The 19,041-nt window shown below is 43.4% G+C and overlaps 1 protein-coding gene across 1 annotated transcript in view; it reads right to left on the minus strand.

Moving 5' to 3' along the window:
• Window positions 1–16,156, minus strand: part of LOC124545621 (glucose dehydrogenase [FAD, quinone]-like) — a 127,962-nt gene extending 111,806 nt beyond the window's left edge. The window contains exon 1 of the mRNA XM_047124603.1: window positions 16,113–16,156. Coding sequence (XP_046980559.1) covers window positions 16,113–16,156 — 44 coding nt within the window. The remainder of the gene's footprint in view (window positions 1–16,112) is intronic.
• Window positions 16,157–19,041: the final 2,885 nt, after the last annotated feature.

The raw sequence follows: 19,041 nt of genomic DNA on the forward strand, positions 1-19,041 counted from the left end.
CCAAAACATGCTCCTGTTGCAATAACTCTGCTCGTTCTGGTTCTACATGGAGTGCGGAATGTCTTGGGTATGTGTTTCTCTGACTTCTGCTGAGTTCCGACTTAAATTGGACTGAACACTTATGGAAAGCTGTGGAAATGGGTGCGACTGCAGGATGTGTAGGGTGTGACTAAAAGGATGTTGTAATTTTACTGTAGCAGACAGGTTCGAGGAAGTTGACTCATTAGAGATATGAGAGTTCCTGAAATATGATTCAAATGTGGGTGTGAGGCTACGCAAGTATGTGCTTGAATAGAAAGACCTCATTCCAAATGATGGACATAATTTCTAACATATAGTGTAACACAAGAGATCTGAGAAGCTAGTGCACATTTTTCCCCTTAGGACCTCAATCTTCGCATCATCTACTACTACTGTTTGTGCTCCTTGTCAATCAGTCATCGCCTATAACTCAGTGTATATATCGTGAAATGTCTGATATGGTCTCGAGACAGAATGCAATGGAAATAGTATAGAATTATACGTTTGAGGGAGTCGCAAATACGTCTTACATACCATGTTCCTTAGCAGAATGACTTCCAAAGTTCATTGATTTTATCGCGAGGTTGTATCGTTGGCTGATAATATGTATTCGTACGATCACTGTCATGGTATTTGCCCAGAAAACACCACCTCATTCAGAGGTAATGTCATACCTCGATTTGTAAAGTGGGTATAGCATTCCACATGGATACTTATGTGCACCTGTAGAACGAAGACCGCTTGTGACAGTAAAATGCAGTAGCTGCTGGGATAGAGTTTTCTGCTTTAACATCTGGTCGATTACGTCTATGACATGGTGGTAGGACTCGCAAGAAAAACTTAAGACACATGCACACGAATCGTTGGTTTTGGGTCAGTATAATTTCGTATCATTGGCAAACACTTATTCACGAAATATGTAATTTTACTGGTGCTATACAGGTATAAAAGATAACTGCACTGTTTCTGTAAAATGTATATACATTGTTTTGTAAAGTTAGTGTGGCTTACATTGTTTAAAATGTGTATCTATTGAATTGTAAAGTTAATATCGTTTATGTTATGGCATGACTAGAGAGGATGACTGTGTGTCCTATCATGAGGGACGTATAGACTGAGCACAAGGATAAAGATAAGGGTATGAGAGAGAGTTTTTAGGTGGAAAATTATAAGAGCTATAGATACTGAAGCACAGTCGTCAAGAGCAGACATTACGTGTACAATGATTGGTGTCTGACTGTAGCATCAACGGTTATATTTAATTGTAGTTACATTGGTAAATATATTCCGGGCTTCAAATATTTTTGTCAGTCTGGTATGTATCAGATAAGGTGGAGACAATTTTGCGGGTTTAACTGTCAATGAAATTTAACGATCTGTGTAAAATAACCTCTGGAAGTCCAAAAAAGAATAGGTGGATGGTGCTTCGATATCGGCGGCATAAGTAATTCGGCGTATAAGTTCGGTAAGAGCCAATCATAATGCTCGATTCATTGACATCGTTTGTGCTGTGATATAGGAGTCTCTACATAGTGGAGGGAACGTTTGCGTATGTTGAAATTTGGAAGGGTAAGACGTTAGGAGCGCTGGGGAGACTGCAATCGGCGATATTTTAGTAAACACATTCTGTTAGGGTAAGAATTTCCGTGCATGCGAGCTGATACAATAAGAAAGCGAGTGTTAACTATTTCTGGAGGGGGGGCTATGGAATTTAGTAGAGTTAGACTTGGTTATTATTTTAGATAGCAATGTGAGTGGTGTTTAAAATTGATAACATTGCTAGGTGCGTTTGTGATGGTATGTAGCTATGCGTGGTGAAGCATGAGTTAAACGTGACGTATGGTCTGTTAGAATCGCTAAGAAGAAAGCAGGCTCTGCTATTGTGGAACGGGATTCTGCAGCGTCTTCGCCAGACTGCAGTTAGAGTGAGGGTATAGAGTAAATAAACGCCCGGTCATTAACGGCACCTACATACAACTCTGGTCTGCGTTCGGCTGCAGCTCGCTGTTGCACTCCAATCCGATCACATCAGCAAGTGTGTGTAGGTGAACACATATTTGGATAAGAATTTCTCACGTGTTACGTATGAATGGGGGTGCCACCACCTCATGCTTTCAGAAGCCGAGCAGGGGCTCTGCACGGTTTGACATCTGAGGGATGCGTCACTTATCGCTAACTCCTGTGTACCCTAATGGACAGGGGGCAGTGGACTGTGCCTGCGCGTGTTGATTGCATTATTTTGCGAGCAGGTCTGTAGGCTGTGATATGCGCTATTTGGACAGTTTACGAGTACTTAGCGTGTCTACACATCAATGTGCTGCGTAATTTAGGAGCTGTTTGCTATTGTGTACTGAAATTATGAGTTGGTTGCGTGTTTGTGGACTGTGCAACATGGCCCTAGGCACTTCTGGGTGGGTGTTTTTTTTATAGTGAAATAGATATACTTTATCGTTAAATAAGTTGTTTCAAAACAGAGTGCTGTCAACTCTTACTCTCCCCAGCAGACCAGAGCAGGCTGAATCGTTTTTCCTCACCATCTTGGTTTACGTCACGAAAGGGGTGCTAGCATCCTCTGCTGGTCGTACTATTAGACGTCATGAAGAACACACTGTTTGCTGCCATGCTGGATAATTGTACTTGCATCCTCAGTTGGTGTCACTGTGGGATCCTCTGACGGCACGGAAATGTACTATGCCAGTTGGGGTCTGGAGCTTGTGGTGAACCTACTAGGTGGCGCCATCTTAGATTACGGTACTTGCGGTGCTACAGCGTCCTCTAGTGGCATCGTTATGAACCAAGTCAGTTGGGCTATGAACTCAGTGGCGAATACACTTGATGGTGGTGTTGCCTCTAATTGTTTAAATAAAGGCTGGTGTATGATTTCGATAGTTGGTCATGAGCAAGCAGAGTCTTTTACATGGATTATTATTTTAACAATTTAAGAGTTGTTTGGTTATCTGGACGTAAATGCTCTGCATTGTTTATGAGTGGTTTGCATGTCTATAGGTTGTGCAATGTGTTATTTTTGACGGTTTACAATTAGCAAGAGTGTGTGTAGAGCTTTATACATGAGTTATGTAGAAGTAGTTTGCCTGTCTGTATGCTGTGGGGCATGTCAGAGCGTGTGTTCTGCGATACATATACTCCATCCCTAAATAAATTGCTCCCAAATAAATAAAGTATAGTCCTTCCTCTCTCCATCAGCCTAGTGTGAGCTGAGTCCTTTTACCACCCGCCCCTAGCAAAAGGTGGCAGTCTTCTGACTTAGGTTAGTGGTAGTGGTGAGCTTCGTTGGCAGAAATTTTCTTATATTGGTAGCAAAAACGCAAGTGAGCTTTGTTTACTGGCAAAATTCACACTTGGCGCCGGATCCTAGGAGGAATTGGCGGTCGGGTGGATGAGGTTAGTATAAGTGTCCTTTCTTTCCCCCCAATTTTCTTAAGTTGGTAGCGAAAGCGCGATTGAGCTTTCTTTACTGCCAGAATTCAAACTTTTCGCCTGTTCCTAGGAGGTCGTGGTGGTCTGGACATTGAAAAGTAGTTGAATCTTTGGTACCTATATGAAGTCGAATCACATGGCCAATAGGAGTGCCGCATTGTAGGGCTGGGGGGGGGGGGGGGGGGATGCTAGGTCATGACTGAACGCCGCGCTGGTAGTAAGGAAGTGTAGAACTTCTAATTTGATCATTGAATATTGAAATAGTAAATTGAATTACTGTATGTGATTAAAATCGAAATCTAATTAAGTACTTAGGTTACTGATAGGTTAGATGTGCAATGTGAGTGTTGGCATATTTACAGGAGACTGTGTCTGGTGCGTGTGTGGAGGTGGTGGCTGAGGGTATGTGACATAAGAGGTCAGACGCACGCGGGCCGGTGGTGCAGCGTGTGTTCAGTTATAACGTGCACGCGATAGAGAGCAGATGATCTTGTGTTATCACTAGATGTCACGGTGTCGTCCTCTGGTGTTAACGGTATGAACTAAGGCATTTGGGCTGTGAACACAGTGGCTGCCGTCATCTTTAATAATGGTACTTAGGTCAGGATTTGACATAAGGAGAGCACCCTCTAGCGGTGGTGCTGTGTACTAATTCAGTTGTTATCCAGACCTCATGGTGTCACCATCTTGGATTACATTCAAATGAGAGTGCCCTCTGGTGGTGGCGATGTGTACTAAGTCAGTTTGAGTCCCGACCTTGTGGTGAACACACCTGCATGGAATTGCTTAAATCCTTAGGAGGTGGTGGCAGTCTGGCGACTGTGATTAGTAAAGTGTCTTTTCTTTCATACCATTCTGTTAGCTTAGTAAACATATGGGGATTGAATTTTGTTTACTGCAAAAATTAAAAGTTGGTGCCAGTTCACAGGAAGAGGTGGCGCTCAGGTGACTTAGGTCAGTGGAGGTAGGCCAAGTGAGCTATTTTCCTGAGATTTTCTTTGCTTAGTAGAGATAAGAGTGGTGTGGTGCATTATCCTGTTGGAATTTGAATTTCCCACCAATTTTCTTAGGGAGGGGCTGAGGGTAGTTGAGGTAGCCCAATTGGTGAATTTTCCCGCCATTTTCGCGGTGTGACGCATTATCCTGCTGGAATTTGAATTTCCCGCCAATTTTTTTGGAGGTTTAGGTTAGTGGAGGTAGCCCAATTGCCCTATCTTCCCGCCAGATTTCAAACTTACTGCCAAATTTCAAACTTCCCGCCAAAATCCGCCATGTTGGATGATGTCATGCACTGTTGCCAAGTCTACAGGTGGCCATCTTGTATGACGTCATCGCCGCCATCTTTGATACACCTGGCAACATTGGAATGTGGGGCAGAAACCACTTCGTCTGACTTCTTATGGGTAGAGCAAGCAACCATTATATTTTGAATGTGGTACTGGAATATTTTCACTATAACTGGAGAGGGCAGACAATTATTCAGCTGTGCGTGCATTCCCACGCTGGTATCCGCTATAATAAGGAATCTGACGTCCTAGAGAAGTAAGCTCCATCTATAGGAACTGTTCTCGATTTGGAAATAACTTGAACAGACTACTTGCGTAAAGTCAAGCACCACAGAAATCTGCGATGGCAAGGGATGTGGAATGTATGTCAACAATCGAAAGGTGGATACTGTGCGACACGATAGCCTCAAATTCCTACAAGGCCGTGGTTTACGATGACACATTTATACAGATTTACGATTTCTGCCATCTTTAGACATTCATTTAACATTCATTAACCATGCTTCGTTTCCTGTTCACCTGTGCAGTACCAACATTTATGACTCCCTTGCGATTCCGCGTCAGAAGTTAATGTAAACCACATCTTGTTATCGTGTTCCACATTTGACACTGAACGATAGGAATTTCTGAAGACTTTGATGAGAATCAATTACCTCCTTCCTCAAGCAGCGTCTTCTCTTTTGGTTTCTAAAGACATTCGTTTGTCTAAACAGACTGTCAATTTTCTTAAGCGTGCAGGGAAAAACCTGTAGCACTCATCTATTCGTTTATATGTATCACTAATCATTAAATTTAAGAAATAGTGTGAGTTGACAATATAAATGTTTAGTTTGGTTCTCATTTTATATGTGAAACAGTTATTGTAGGGAAAATATTGATGGCTTGAGCATTCAATTCTGAAAATACTCATTTCTGTATCCTTTCAGTAGAACTATGTATTTTATACAAACACGTGTTCTCGATGACTAAACAGCGTACAAACTCTGGAGGCCAATAAAAACAAACAATTAATCTTACCAGATGGCCTGCTGGGAGACCGACTATCTTTGCTGTTTGTCTTGAATTTAGTAAGCACTTTTAAAATTACACAGCACATACCCAATTAATTGCAGCACTATGATGCGTTGGCTTGGGTTTTAGCGGATTTTGGTATTTTGTACGCGTGCAAGGTTGGCTGGATCGTCAACTCCCAGCCCAGGGCGATGAACGGTTCGTAGGCGGGCGACACGTACAAAGACTTAACGTGGCTTCCCGAATGTTTTTTGGCACATGCCTACCTGCTCACTACTTTCCCTTTCTGCATCAGCACCCATACTACTCGTGTGCCTAAGCACGGCACATTATATCGCACTTGCCTCCATAAATATGTGTTCCGTTCCGTTTCAAACCATGTTGTTGTTGTGGTCTTCAGCCCTGAGACTGGTTTGATGCAGCTCTCCATGCTACTCTATCCTGTGCAAGCTTTTTCATCTCCCAGTACCTACTGCAACCTACATCCTTCTGAATCTGCTTAGTGTATTCATCTCTTGGTCTCCCTCTACGATTTTTACCCTCCATGCTGCCCTCCAATACTAAATTGGTGATCCCTTGATGCCTCAGAACATGTCCTACCAACCGATCCCTTCTTCTGGTCAAGTTCTGCCACAAACGTCTCCCCAATCCTATTCAATACTTCCTCATTAGTTATGTGATCTACCCATCTAATCTTCAGCATTCTTCTGTAGCACCACATTTCGAAAGCTTCTATTCTCTTCTTGTCCAAACTATTTATCGTCCATGTTTCACTTCCATACATGGCTACACTCCATACGAATACTTTCAGAAATGACTTCCTGACACTTAAATCAATACTGGATGTTAACAAATTTCTCTTCTTCAGAAACGCTTTCTTTACCATTGCCAGCCTACATTTTATATCCTCTCTACTTCGACCATCATCAATTATTTTGCTCCCCAAATAGCAAAACTCCTTTACTACTTTAAGTGTCTCATTTCCTAATCTAATTCCCTCAGCATCACCCGACTTAATTAGACTACATTCCATTATCCTCGTTTTGCTTTTGTTGATGTTCACCTTATATCCTCCTTTCAAGACACTGTCCATTCCATTCAACTGCTCCTCCAAGTCCTTTGCTGTCTCTGACAGAATTACAATGTCATCGGCGAACCTCAAAGTTTTTATTTCTTCTCTATGAATTTTAATACCTACTCCAAATTTTTCTTTTGTTTCCTTTACTGCTTGCTCAATATACAGATTGAATAACATTGGGGAGAGGCTACAACCCTGTCTTACACCCTTCCCAACCACTGCTTCCCTTTCATGTCCCTCGACTCTTATAACTGCCATCTGGTTTCTGTACAAATTGTAAATAGCCTTTCGCTCCCTGTGTTTTGCCCCTGCCACCTTCAGAATTTGAAAGAGAGTATTCCAGTCAACATTGTCAAAAGCTTTCTCTAAGTCTACAAATGCTAGAAACGTAGGTTTGCCTTTCCTTAATCTTTCTTCTAAGATAAGTCGTAAGGTCAGTATTGCCTCACGTGTTGCAGTGTTTCTACGGAATCCAAACTGATTTTCCCCGAGGTTGGCTTCTACTAGTTTTTCCATTCGTCTGTAAAGAATTCGTGTTAGTATTTTGCAGCTGTGACTGATTAAACTGATAGTTCGGTAATTTTCATATCTGTCAACACCTGCTTTCTTTGGGATTGGAATTATTATATTCTTCTTGAAGTCTGAGGGTATTTCGCCTGTTTCATACATCTTGCTCACCAGATGGTAGAGTTTCGTCAGGACTGGCTCTCCCAAGGCCGTCAGTAGTTCTAATGGAATGTTGTCTACCCCGGGGGCCTTGTTTCGAATGGGGGACTATTTTACCTCCGGAATATTTTACCCAAGAGGACGCCATCATCATTTAATCATACAGTAAAGCTGCATGTCCTCAGGAGAAATTACGGCTGTGGTTTCCCCTTGCTTTCAGCCGTTTGCAGTACCAGCACAGCAAGGCCGTTTTGGTTATTCTTACAAGGCCAGATCAATCATCCAGACTGTTGCCCTTGCAACTACTGAAAAGGCTGCTGCCCCTCTTCAGGAACCACACGTTTGTCTGGCCTCTCAACAGATACCCCTCCGTTGTGGTTGCACCTACGGTACGGCTATCTGTATCGCTGAGGCACGCAAGCCTCCCCACCAACGGCAAGGTCCATGGTTCATGGGGGGGGGGGGGGGGGGTTAAAACCATAGAATACTTTATTTTTAAGTGCCTAGTTCATGCCAAATGTTTCAATTAATTCACTGAGTTGAGTGACAGACGGGTTACTACAAGCCATTTAAAACGTACTGTAGTGGACAAACAATCCTGAAAGAAATATGACAAGAATGCGAACAGGAAAAACGGGAAACCTGGCAACGAAACATACACTACTGGCCATTAAAACTGCTACACCACGAAGATGACGTGCTACAGACGTGAAATTTAACCGACAAGAAGAAGATGCTGTGATACGCAAATTATTAGCTTTTCAGAGCATTCACACAAGGTTGGCGCCGGTGGCGACACCTACAACGTGCTGACATGCGGAATGTCTTTGGGATTGGAATTATTATATTCTTCTTGAAGTCTGAGGGTATTTCGCCTGTTTCATACATATTGCTCACCAGATGGTAGAGTTTCGTCAGGACTGGCTCTCCCAAGGCCGTCAGTAGTTCTAATGGAATGTTGTCTACTCCGGGGGCCTTGTTTCGACTCAGGTCTTTCAGTGCTCTGTCAAACTCTTCACGCAGTATCATGTCTCCCATTTCATCTTCATCTACATCCTCTTACATTTCCATAATATTGTCCTCAAGTACATCACCCTTGTATAGACCCTCTATATACTCCTTCCACCTTTCTGCTTTCCCTTTTTTGCTTAGAACTGGGTTTCCATCTGAGCTCTTGATATTCATACAAGTCGTTCTCTTACCTCCAAAGGTCTCTTTAATTTTCCTGTAGGCAGTATCTATCTTACCCTTAGTGAGATAGGCCTCTACATCCTTACATTTGTCCTCTAGCCATCCCTGCTTAGCCATTTTGCACTTCCTGTCGATCTCATTTTTGAGACGTTTGTATTCCTTTTTGCCTGCTTCATTTACTGCATTTTTAAATTTTCTCCTTTCATCAATTAAATTCAATATTTCTTCTGTTACCCGAGGAATTCTACTAGCCCTCGTCTTTTTACCTACTTGATCCTCTGCTGCCTTCACTACTTCATCCCTCAAAGCTGCCCATTCTTCTTCTACTGTATTTCTTTCCCCCATTCCTGTCAATTGTTCCCTTATGCTCTCCCTGAAACTCTGTACAACCTCTGGTTCTTTCAGTTTATCCAGGTCCCATCTCCTTAAATTCCCACATTTTTGGCAGTTTCTTCAGTTTTAATCTACAGGTCATACCCAATAGATTGTGGTCACAGTCCACATCTGCCCCTGGAAATGTCTTACAATTTAAAACCTGGTTCCTAAATCTCTGTCTTACCATTATATAATCTATCTGATACCTTTTAGTATCTCCAGGGTTATTCCATGTATACAACTTTATTTCATGATTCTTAAACCAAGTGTTAGTTATGATTATGTTGTGCTCTATGCAAAATTCTACCAGGCGGCTTCCTCTTTCATTTCTTAGCCCCAATCCATATTCACCTACTATGTTTCCTTCTCTCCCTTTTCCTAAACTCGAATTCCAGTCACCCATGACTATTAAATTTTCGTCTCCCGTCACAATCTGAATAATTTCTTTTATTTCATCATACTTTTCTTCAATTTCTTCGTCATCTGCAGAGCCAGTTGGCATATAAACTTGTACTACTGTAGTAGGTGTGGGCTTCGTATCTATCTTGGCCACAATAATGCGTTCACTATGCTGTTTGTAGTAGCTTACCCGCATTCCTATTTTCCTATTCATTATTAAACCTACTCCTGCATTACCCTTATTTGATTTTGTGTTTATAACCCTGTAGTCACCTGACCAGAAGTCTTGTTCCTCCTGCCACCGAACTTCACTAATTCCCACTATATCTAACTTCAACCTATCCATTTCCCTTTTTAAATTTTCTAACCTACCTGCCCGATTAAGGGATCTGACATTCCATGCTCCGATCCGTAGAACGCCAGTTTTCTTTCTCCTGATAACGACATCCTCTTGAGTAGTCCCCGCCCGGAGATCCGAATGGGGGACTATTTTACCTCCGGAATATTTTACCCAAGAGGACGCCATCATCATTTAATCATACAGTAAAGCTGCATGTCCTCAGGAGAAATTACGGCTGTGGTTTCCCCTTGCTTTCAGCCGTTCGCAGTACCAGCACAGCAAGGCCGTTTTGGTTATTCTTACAAGGCCAGATCAATCATCCAGACTGTTGCCCTTGCAACTACTGAAAAGGCTGCTGCCCCTCTTCAGGAACCACACGTTTGTCTGGCCTCTCAACAGATACCCCTCCGTTGTGGTTGCACCTACGGTACGGCTATCTGTATCGCTGAGGCACGCAAGCCTCCCCACCAACGGCAAGGTCCATGGTTCATGGGGGGGGGGGGGGTTAAAACCAGAGAATACTTTATTTTTAAGTGCCTAGTTCATGCCAAATGTTTCAATTAATTCACTGAGTTGAGTGACAGACGGGTTACTACAAGCCATTTAAAACGTACTGTAGTGGACAAACAATCCTGAAAGAAATATGACAAGAATGCGAACGGGAAATACGGGAAACCTGGCAACGAAACATACACTACTGGCCATTAAAACTGCTACACCACGAAGATGACGTGCTACAGACGTGAAATTTAACCGACAAGAAGAAGATGCTGTGATACGCAAATTATTAGCTTTTCAGAACATTCACACAACGTGCTGACATGAGGAAAGTTTCCAACCGATTTCTCATACACAAACAACAGTTGACCGGCGATGCCTGGTCAGACGTTGTTGTGATGCCTCGTGTAAGGAGGAGAAATGCGTACCATCACGTTTCCGACTTTGGTAAAGGTCGGATTGTAGCATATCGCGATTGCGGTCTATCGTATCGCGACATCGCTCCTCGCGTTGGTCGAGATCCAATGACTGTTAGCAGAATATGGAATCGGTGGGTTCAGGAGGGTAATACGGAACGCCGTGCCGGATCCCAACGGACTCGTATCACTAACAGTCGAGATGACAGGCATCTTATCCGCACGGCGGTAACGGATCGTGCAGCCACGTCTCGATCCCTGAGTCAACAGATGGGGACATTTGCAAGACAACAACCATCTGCACGAACAGTTCGACGACGTTTGTAGCAGCATGGACTATCAGCTCGGAGACTAAGGCTGCGTTTACCCTTGACGCTGCATCACAGACAGGAGCACCTGCGATGGTGTACTCAACGACGAACCTGGGTGCACGAATGGCAAAACGTCATTTATTCGGATGAATCCAGGTTCTGCTTACACCATCATGATGGTCGCATCCATGTTTGGCGACATTGCGTTGAACGTACATTGGAAGCGTGTATTCGTCATCGCCATACTGGCGTATCACCCGGCGTCATGGTATGGGGTGCCATTGGTTACACGTCTCAGTCACCTCTTAATCGCATTGACGGCACATTGAACAGTGGACGTTACATTTCAGATGTGTTACGACCCGTGGCTCTACCCTTCATTCGATCCCTGCGAAACCCTACATTTCAGCAGGATAATGCACGACCGCATGTTGCAGGTCCTGTACGGGCCTTTCGGGATACAGAAAATGTTCGACTGCTGCCCTGGCCAGCACATTCTCCAGATCTCTCTCCAATTGAAAGCGTCCGGTCGATGGTGGCCGAGCAACTGTTCGTCACAATACGCCAGTCACTACTCTTGATGAACTGTGGTATCGTGTTGAAGCTGCATGGGCAGCTGTACCTGTACACGCAATCCAAGCTCTGTTTGACTCAATGCCCAGGAGTATCTAGTCCATGATTACGGCCAGAGGTGGTTACTCTGGGTACTGATTTCTCAGGATCTATGCACCCAAATTGCGTGAAAATGAAATCACATGTCAGTTCTAGTATAATATATTTGTCCAACGAATACCCGTTTATCATCTGCATTTCTTCTTGGTGTAGCAATTTTAATGGCTAGTAGTGTATTTTGATAATAAAATGTGTTTAACCATTACAGATTGTCACAAACACATGACAGAATCTATACTGTCGAGTGACTGGCTGATAAAAACAAATATTCTCTGGCTGCTCTTAGAGAAAGAATCTCCCAGACGCACTACCAGAGCAAGAAGAGACGCGTATTACGTGAAGTAACAAGCTCTGTTCTGCAGAAGCACAAGGCTTAGTTAAAGAAAGTGAAGAAACGCGAGTAGAGTAGGAGCAGGTGGCGGCTGGCTTCTCAACAGCAGTGGTGACACAGCGCAGCCCGTGTTTGACTGCGCTACCAGGTGTCGTTTTACCAGATGGGAAGACACTCAACGTTTTCAAATGCAGAGCGTGAACGAGGCAGCAGTGACGGACATTGGCAAGGCTGCCATCTCAAAGGAACAGCGAATAATGAGCTATCTCGACTCCTCCAAGAACCCAACAAAACAAAACTCTCCAGTGAAGTGTTCTCTTGCCGTAGCTCTTCTTTGCCGTCTCCTTCTCTGAACAGCTTTTCGGATGTATGTTCTCTAGTTAGCGGAATGTGGCATTACAAACTCGTGGTTTGGACTAACTCTCCTTTGCGCCAATTTCTTCATGCTTCAACGAATTTTCGCGTAAACATATTGAGTTCGTTTCGCGTTTGGCTGGCACGTGTGTTTGAACGTGGGATAGTTCCTTCTACTACGACACCGCTCCCCTCGATTCACATCTTCGATGTAGCCGTTGTGCACCCCCGCCTTCGTTTCCGGGGATGGACGTCCGTGTATCCGATTCGAAGCTTAGGGCTAAACTGTTTAGAGAGGGCCGAGCGGTTCTAGGCGCTTCAGTCTGGAACCGCGCAACCGTTGCGGTCGCAGGTTCGAATCCTGCCTCGGACATGGATGTGTGTGATGTCCTTAGGTTAGTTAGTTTTAAGTAGTTCTAAGTTCCAGGGGACTGATGACCTCAGATGTTAAGTCCCATAGTGCTCAGAGCCATTTGAACTATTTGTTTAGAGAGGTCAGCCAAACCGAGCCAAGTCAAGACAACTGGAGGCAAACAGCTAACGTAAAATTCCTAAGCTGACCTATCCTTACACCAACGGTAATCCTTCTGTACACACAAAGCGATGCGGAATTGAATTGCATACAGTGTTTACATCAGCTGTTGAAATCAAATTACTTACACATAGCATCACTCGCACAATAAATCACTCTTATGTTTTCTATCACATGTACAGTATCTTACGTGCATAACAGCAGATATTTTAATCATTGGTACTTTAATATGTACCGACTTCAGAGTGTTACTTTCTTTTTCTCTGCGTCTAACAATCTTCTCGCCAACACGCCACATAATTTACTATCTGATGTGTTCTGCACAGTTGTAATTGCACCACTAAATGGAATACGCCTGTCAGTATAAACTAAACATTTTGTTTCCGCATGCCCATACTTCAACATCTGCCCTACTGCCCAGAGGAAAATAAATATTAATGGCTTATTATTGCCACATGTGCTTGAAGGTATGGACCAACATAGAAACACCCTACACCTATAATTATTAGTCTGAAAATGAAGTAAATAGTGATGTTACATTGTTCAGTACACTGTCCTCAGTCACCAATAAAAATATCTGCAGTTTACCCTTAACAGCCTGTACACACAGTGCTTCAGCTGCCCATACTACTGTTGTTTTATGCAACCCGAAATGTTAAGTTCGACCGTCAGAAACCACATGCGAAATTTTTGTATTCTCGCGCTCGGTGGCGCGCAAACTATTAGTTTTTCAGAAAAAATGAATATAATCTTTTTTATAGAAATTTTAATGTAGTTAAATTTCATACCGGGATACGTTTTTGCTAGATGCCGCAGTTCTCGAGTCATTTAAGAAAAACGTGCAAAACTGACCTTAAAACGCACCCTCACTCTCACCTTTAGCCACCTCAGGTGAGAATTTCTAGTATTCGTTCATGGCATTCCCTCCTACCTCTGTATAAAAAATTGCGACTGTACGAATTATTTCCCGCATTCGACCTTCTTTGGTCTTCGTTGACTGGTCTTCTTACGCCACCGGCTTAGTAGAGCACTTACAGACTGTAGAACTGACGTTTCTACAGAGTTTACCAAATGACACTATGATTTTGAACGGCGTAAAATACACGATTGCATCTCGGTATTTGTCAGCTGTTCCGGCTACGGAACTAATGTGCTTGCAAGAATTTAAATCTGGATCGAGCTGTCAACGCAATTAGTTTTAACGTAACGTTTACAAAAGTTGTTTTTCTTTCATTACCCTGAGGAGAACGTTAACGAAATAGGCAACTATGCTAGTGATAAAATAGCCCGATGAATGGCGAACAAAGAAATAGAATATTGGGAATAGATCGTGTGGTCGAAAAATGTTATACAGGCTGGACAGGCAGGAGAAATGCCACGAACAACGTAAAAGAAATCGCGACTCGTAAGTGATCAATGTCGGGGTGGACGTGCGTTTGAAGGTCAATTTCGTTTGTTTTTCTTGAATAGCTCGAAAATCGTGGCCTCCAGCGAAAACATATCACTGTACAAAATTTAACTACATTAAATTTCCTAGAAAAAGGTGGCATTCACTTTTTCTGTATGGTTCATTGTTGGTGCATATCTAACCAGAGAATATGAAAATATCGGACGTGGTTCTTTAAGGTCAATTATAATATAGCGTGTTGCCTAAAATGTCAGGGGTAGGGCCAGTTTAATTATCCTGTATAGGTGTGTGTTTCTGGAATGAAGATTTGCAACGAACATATTGTCTTAATTAGGGAATGAAATGTTGCTAAAGCAAATGGACAGTTAGTTTGTGAAATAAAGCAGAAAAAGTTCGAGAGGTTTTTAATTGTACTCAAATATCGTTACATCAATTTTCTTAACATCAAAAGATGCGAATTTTGTTACAGGTGTTGAACAAAATAGATACTCCTGTGCAGTTCATGAAAAAAGAACTTTATGCTTGTTTTAATGAATGAAAAGGCAAATAATTTCAGCTTTAATTCCGCCAGTGCCTCGTCTCCAGCCTTCCAAATTTCACAGCTCTCCTGCACCCCTTGCAGAACTAGCACTCCCGGAAGAAAGCTGTGAGGACAGCTCGTGGGTCGTGCATGAGTAGCTCAGATGGTAGAGAACTTGCACCCAAAGGACAAAGGTCTCGAGTTTCGGTCCTACACACAGGCTTAATCTGCCAGGAAGTTTCACATCAGCGCACAATCCGCTGCAGAGTGAAAATTCCATGCTGGAAATATTCCCCAGGCTGTGGCTAAGCCATGTCTACGCAATATCCTTTCTTCTGGGAGTGCTAGTTCTGCAAGGTCTGCAGGAGAATTTCCGTGACGAACGGAAGGTAGGAGACGAGGAACTGGAGTAATTAAAGCTGTGAGGAGGGTTAGCGAATCGACACGGTAGCTCAGCGTGTTCGGTCAGGGAGCTGGATGCTCTCTGTAATAAAGAAACGTGGTGAAGGGATCAACAACGAACTTCAACGGATGTCATGTGACGTTCACTACGATCAAACTCAACGAAAAATAAGGAATAAATTGAAAAAAAAAAGGGACGTCCGCCCCGAACAAATGCTACGAAGGATGGTAGAGCATTTGGCCGTGACAGGCAAAGGTCCCGAGTTCAAGTCTCGGTCCAGCACGTAGTTTTAATCTGCCAGGAAGCTTCATATCAGCGCACACTCCGCTGAAAATTTTGTTCTGGAATCTATTTCAGTTTCGTACTTTCTCAGAGAATCTGAAATGGAGTGAAGTCGATTCTTCGAGCAATTTGCGCAACTGTGCTGTTCGTTTTGAAAGGCAGAGACCTTGTAATCAGTGATTGTCCGTTTCATTATGTATTTGGTACACTCGATGGTGATTATTTTATTTCTTAATTTTTTTTCAAACAATCAAACGAGTATTTCATATAGTGTAATCACAAGCATGTCGAAACCGGTTAGGGCAATGTGAAATGCTCATGTGATTGCATTGTATAAAGTATGATAAAAAAAGATCATAATGAATCAACCAGTTAATGTCCATAGAAAGCATTTCACATTATTTTGTTAATAAAATACAGTTGTCAGAATCCTCTTTCTTAAATTTTGTTTTAAGGTCGTGTGGAAATAAACTGTCTGCCTGAGGAAAAAAATTTTAAAAGAAGAACATCCGGCTTTAGTCGTAAAGAAAGAAAGTGGCAAAACTGCTGAACTGTCACATAGTTTTATCTACAGAGATACCTTGCTTGAAGCAGTACAATTGCTGTTAAAACATCAGTCGTCATGAGTGCGAGAGACTCAGTATTGAACTGACAACATTTTTCACGTCCGTCTAATTAACGGCACAATAGAACATTCGAATATTTTAATATAAAGAGATACTCAAAGGTGAGCAATATTCTAACATAAGCCGTGCGGTCTAGGGCGACTTGTCATGGTTCGCGTGGCTCTCCCCGTCGGAAGTTCGAGTCCTCCCTTGGGCATGGGTGTGCGTATGTTGTCCTTATACTAAATTAGTTTCACTTAGATTAAATAGTGTGTAAGCCTAGAGACCAATGACTTCAGCAGTTTGGTCCCATAGGAACCTACCACCACCACCGCATGCGTGCTGCATTTAAAAATGTCAGAGGTTTTCTATAGGGGAGGTGTCTCTGAGCTGCAGTGGTAAATGAATTATTGTGTGTCTACGAGCTCTCACACTGGCATCTAAACACGGTGCGAAGTATTGTGGTCACAACATACATGATACTGTCAGAGTGTCTCGACCACCTCAAAGTCAGAGCTATAAAAGTTTTACTCCACTTACATTATTTTATACCGTTAATTTTACAGATCCCTAAAGCATCATATTCTTTTCACTGCGACTGCAGTCGGAGGCACGTCTTGCAGTAGGTTTTAATGCTTTACAAGCATAATGACATCATGGCCAGCTGCTTAATATCGTGTAGATGCATCCCTGGAACGCAGTACAGCAGCTATTCTGTGTGGTGTGAATTTGACAAATGATTGGTAGGTTCCCGAAGGTATGTAGAACCATAGAACCAGATGTCTACGCAAAAGGCACTCACTGCCAGTAAATTACAGACCGGTGGTTTGCGGGCACGGAGTTGGCACTCCATATCGTCCCAGCTGTTTCCAGTTGGTAGAGGTCAGGCAGATTTGGTGGCCAAGACATGAACGTGACCTCACTATCATGCTCCTCAAACCACTGTAGTAAAATTCTGCACTTGTACTTGGAGAGATATCCTGCAGGTAAATTCCATCGCTGTCAGGAAGACACAAAGCATGCAGGGGTGCATGTAGTCTGCTATAATGTTCACGTAGACCACAACTGTCTTTGTGCCTTCGATTACTACCACAGTTACCATGAAAGCCCAGTTGGATGTCCCTACCAGCACAATACTGCTCCTACGGGCCAGCGTCCGTGGCGCGATGGATGACGGCATATCCCGACTGAGGCGTCGGCCAGGTGTTAAAACAAGACATCTTTCATGCGATGTTTCCATTTATCTTTGGTCCGATCTCATTTATCTCGTGCCCACAGCAATAGTAATTGATGATGCCGTTGGATCAACATGGGAACATGTAGAGAACGACTATTGCGGAGCACCATGTTCAACTGTAAGCATTGGACAATGTGTTCCGAAATACTTGTGCTGCACGTGTGCTGCACCCTGTCGTCAGATCTGCCGCATATCGCCGACTATCCTGCTCAAAGAGCGGGCAAACCTGCGACATCTACATTCTGTGATGAGGCGTAGACGTCCAACATCTTTTTGGCTGTCGTGGTTTCATCGTCTTTCGATCGCTTTCCCTCGGTGCTCACGACAGTAGAACGCAGGCGGGCTTTCAGTACTGCCATTTCCCAGACGCTGGCTCCCAGGGCTGTTCCGCAAAAGTCTGCCATTTGTCAAAGTCGCTTATGTCAGTGGGTTTCCCCACTCTCTCCCGCTCGTATAATTTTCTTGCGCGTCACGTAGCCCACCCGCAACGCTCCAAGCAGCATTCAGTCTCGCGGTGGATAGTGAACATAAAGTTATAGCTGAACAGTGTAATTAATTTGTTAGGGATCTTTGGAAATGCTGCCTGCAAAAAAGCTCTTTGAAATTCGGAAGTTATCCTGGATATAAAATAAAGTGCGAAAAGCTATCTATAATTTATATTCACACCAAGCTAACTACAAGACTCAAGGGACGTGAAAGGGAGGCAGTAATTGAGATGGAAGTGAGACAGGGTTGTAGCGCATCCCTATATTGTTCAATCTGTACGTAACATAAGCAGTAAAAGAAATCAGGGAGGAATTTGAAATATTACTTAAAGTTCATGGAGAAGATGCAAAACCTTTGAGGTTTGACAGGTGACTTAAAAATTAGTTGAACGGAAAGGAGAACTGTCTTGAAAACATACGCTACTGGCCATTAAAATTGCTACACCACGAAGATGCCGTGCTCCAGACGCGAAATTTAACTGACTGGAAGAAGATGCTGTGATATGTAAATCATTACCTTTTCAGAGCATTCACACGAGGTTGGCGCCGGTGGCGACACCTACGACGTGCTGACATGCGGAGTGTTTCCAACCTATTTCTCATACATAAACAGCAGTTGACCGGCGTTGCCTGGTGAAACGTTGTTGTGATGCCTCAGGGAAGGAGGAGAAATGCATACCATCACGTTTTCGACTTTCATAAAGGTCGGATTGTAGCCTCTCGCGATTGCGGTTTATCGTATCGGGACATTGCTGCTCGCATCGGTCGAAATCCAATGACTGTTAGCAGAATATGGAATCGGTGGGTTCAGGAGGGTAATACGGAACGCCGTGCTGGATCCCAACGGCCTCGTATCACTAGCAGTCGAGATGACGCATCTTATCCGCATGGCTGTAACGGATCGTGCAGCCACGTCTCGATCCCTGAGTCAACAGATGGGGACGTTTGCAAGGCAACAACCATCTGCACGAACAGTTCGACGTCGTTTGCAGCAGCATGGACTATCAGCTCGGAGACCAAGGCTGCGGTTACCCTTGACGCTGCATCACAGACAGGAGCGCCTGCGATGGTGTACCCAACGACGAACCTGGATGCACGAATGGCAAAACGTCATTTTTTCGGATGAATCCAGGTTCTGTTTACAGCATCATGATGGTCGAATCCGTGTTTGGTGACATTGCG

Source organism: Schistocerca americana, chromosome 1, assembly GCF_021461395.2.
Source record: "Schistocerca americana isolate TAMUIC-IGC-003095 chromosome 1, iqSchAmer2.1, whole genome shotgun sequence".
NCBI lineage: Eukaryota > Metazoa > Arthropoda > Insecta > Orthoptera > Acrididae > Schistocerca > Schistocerca americana.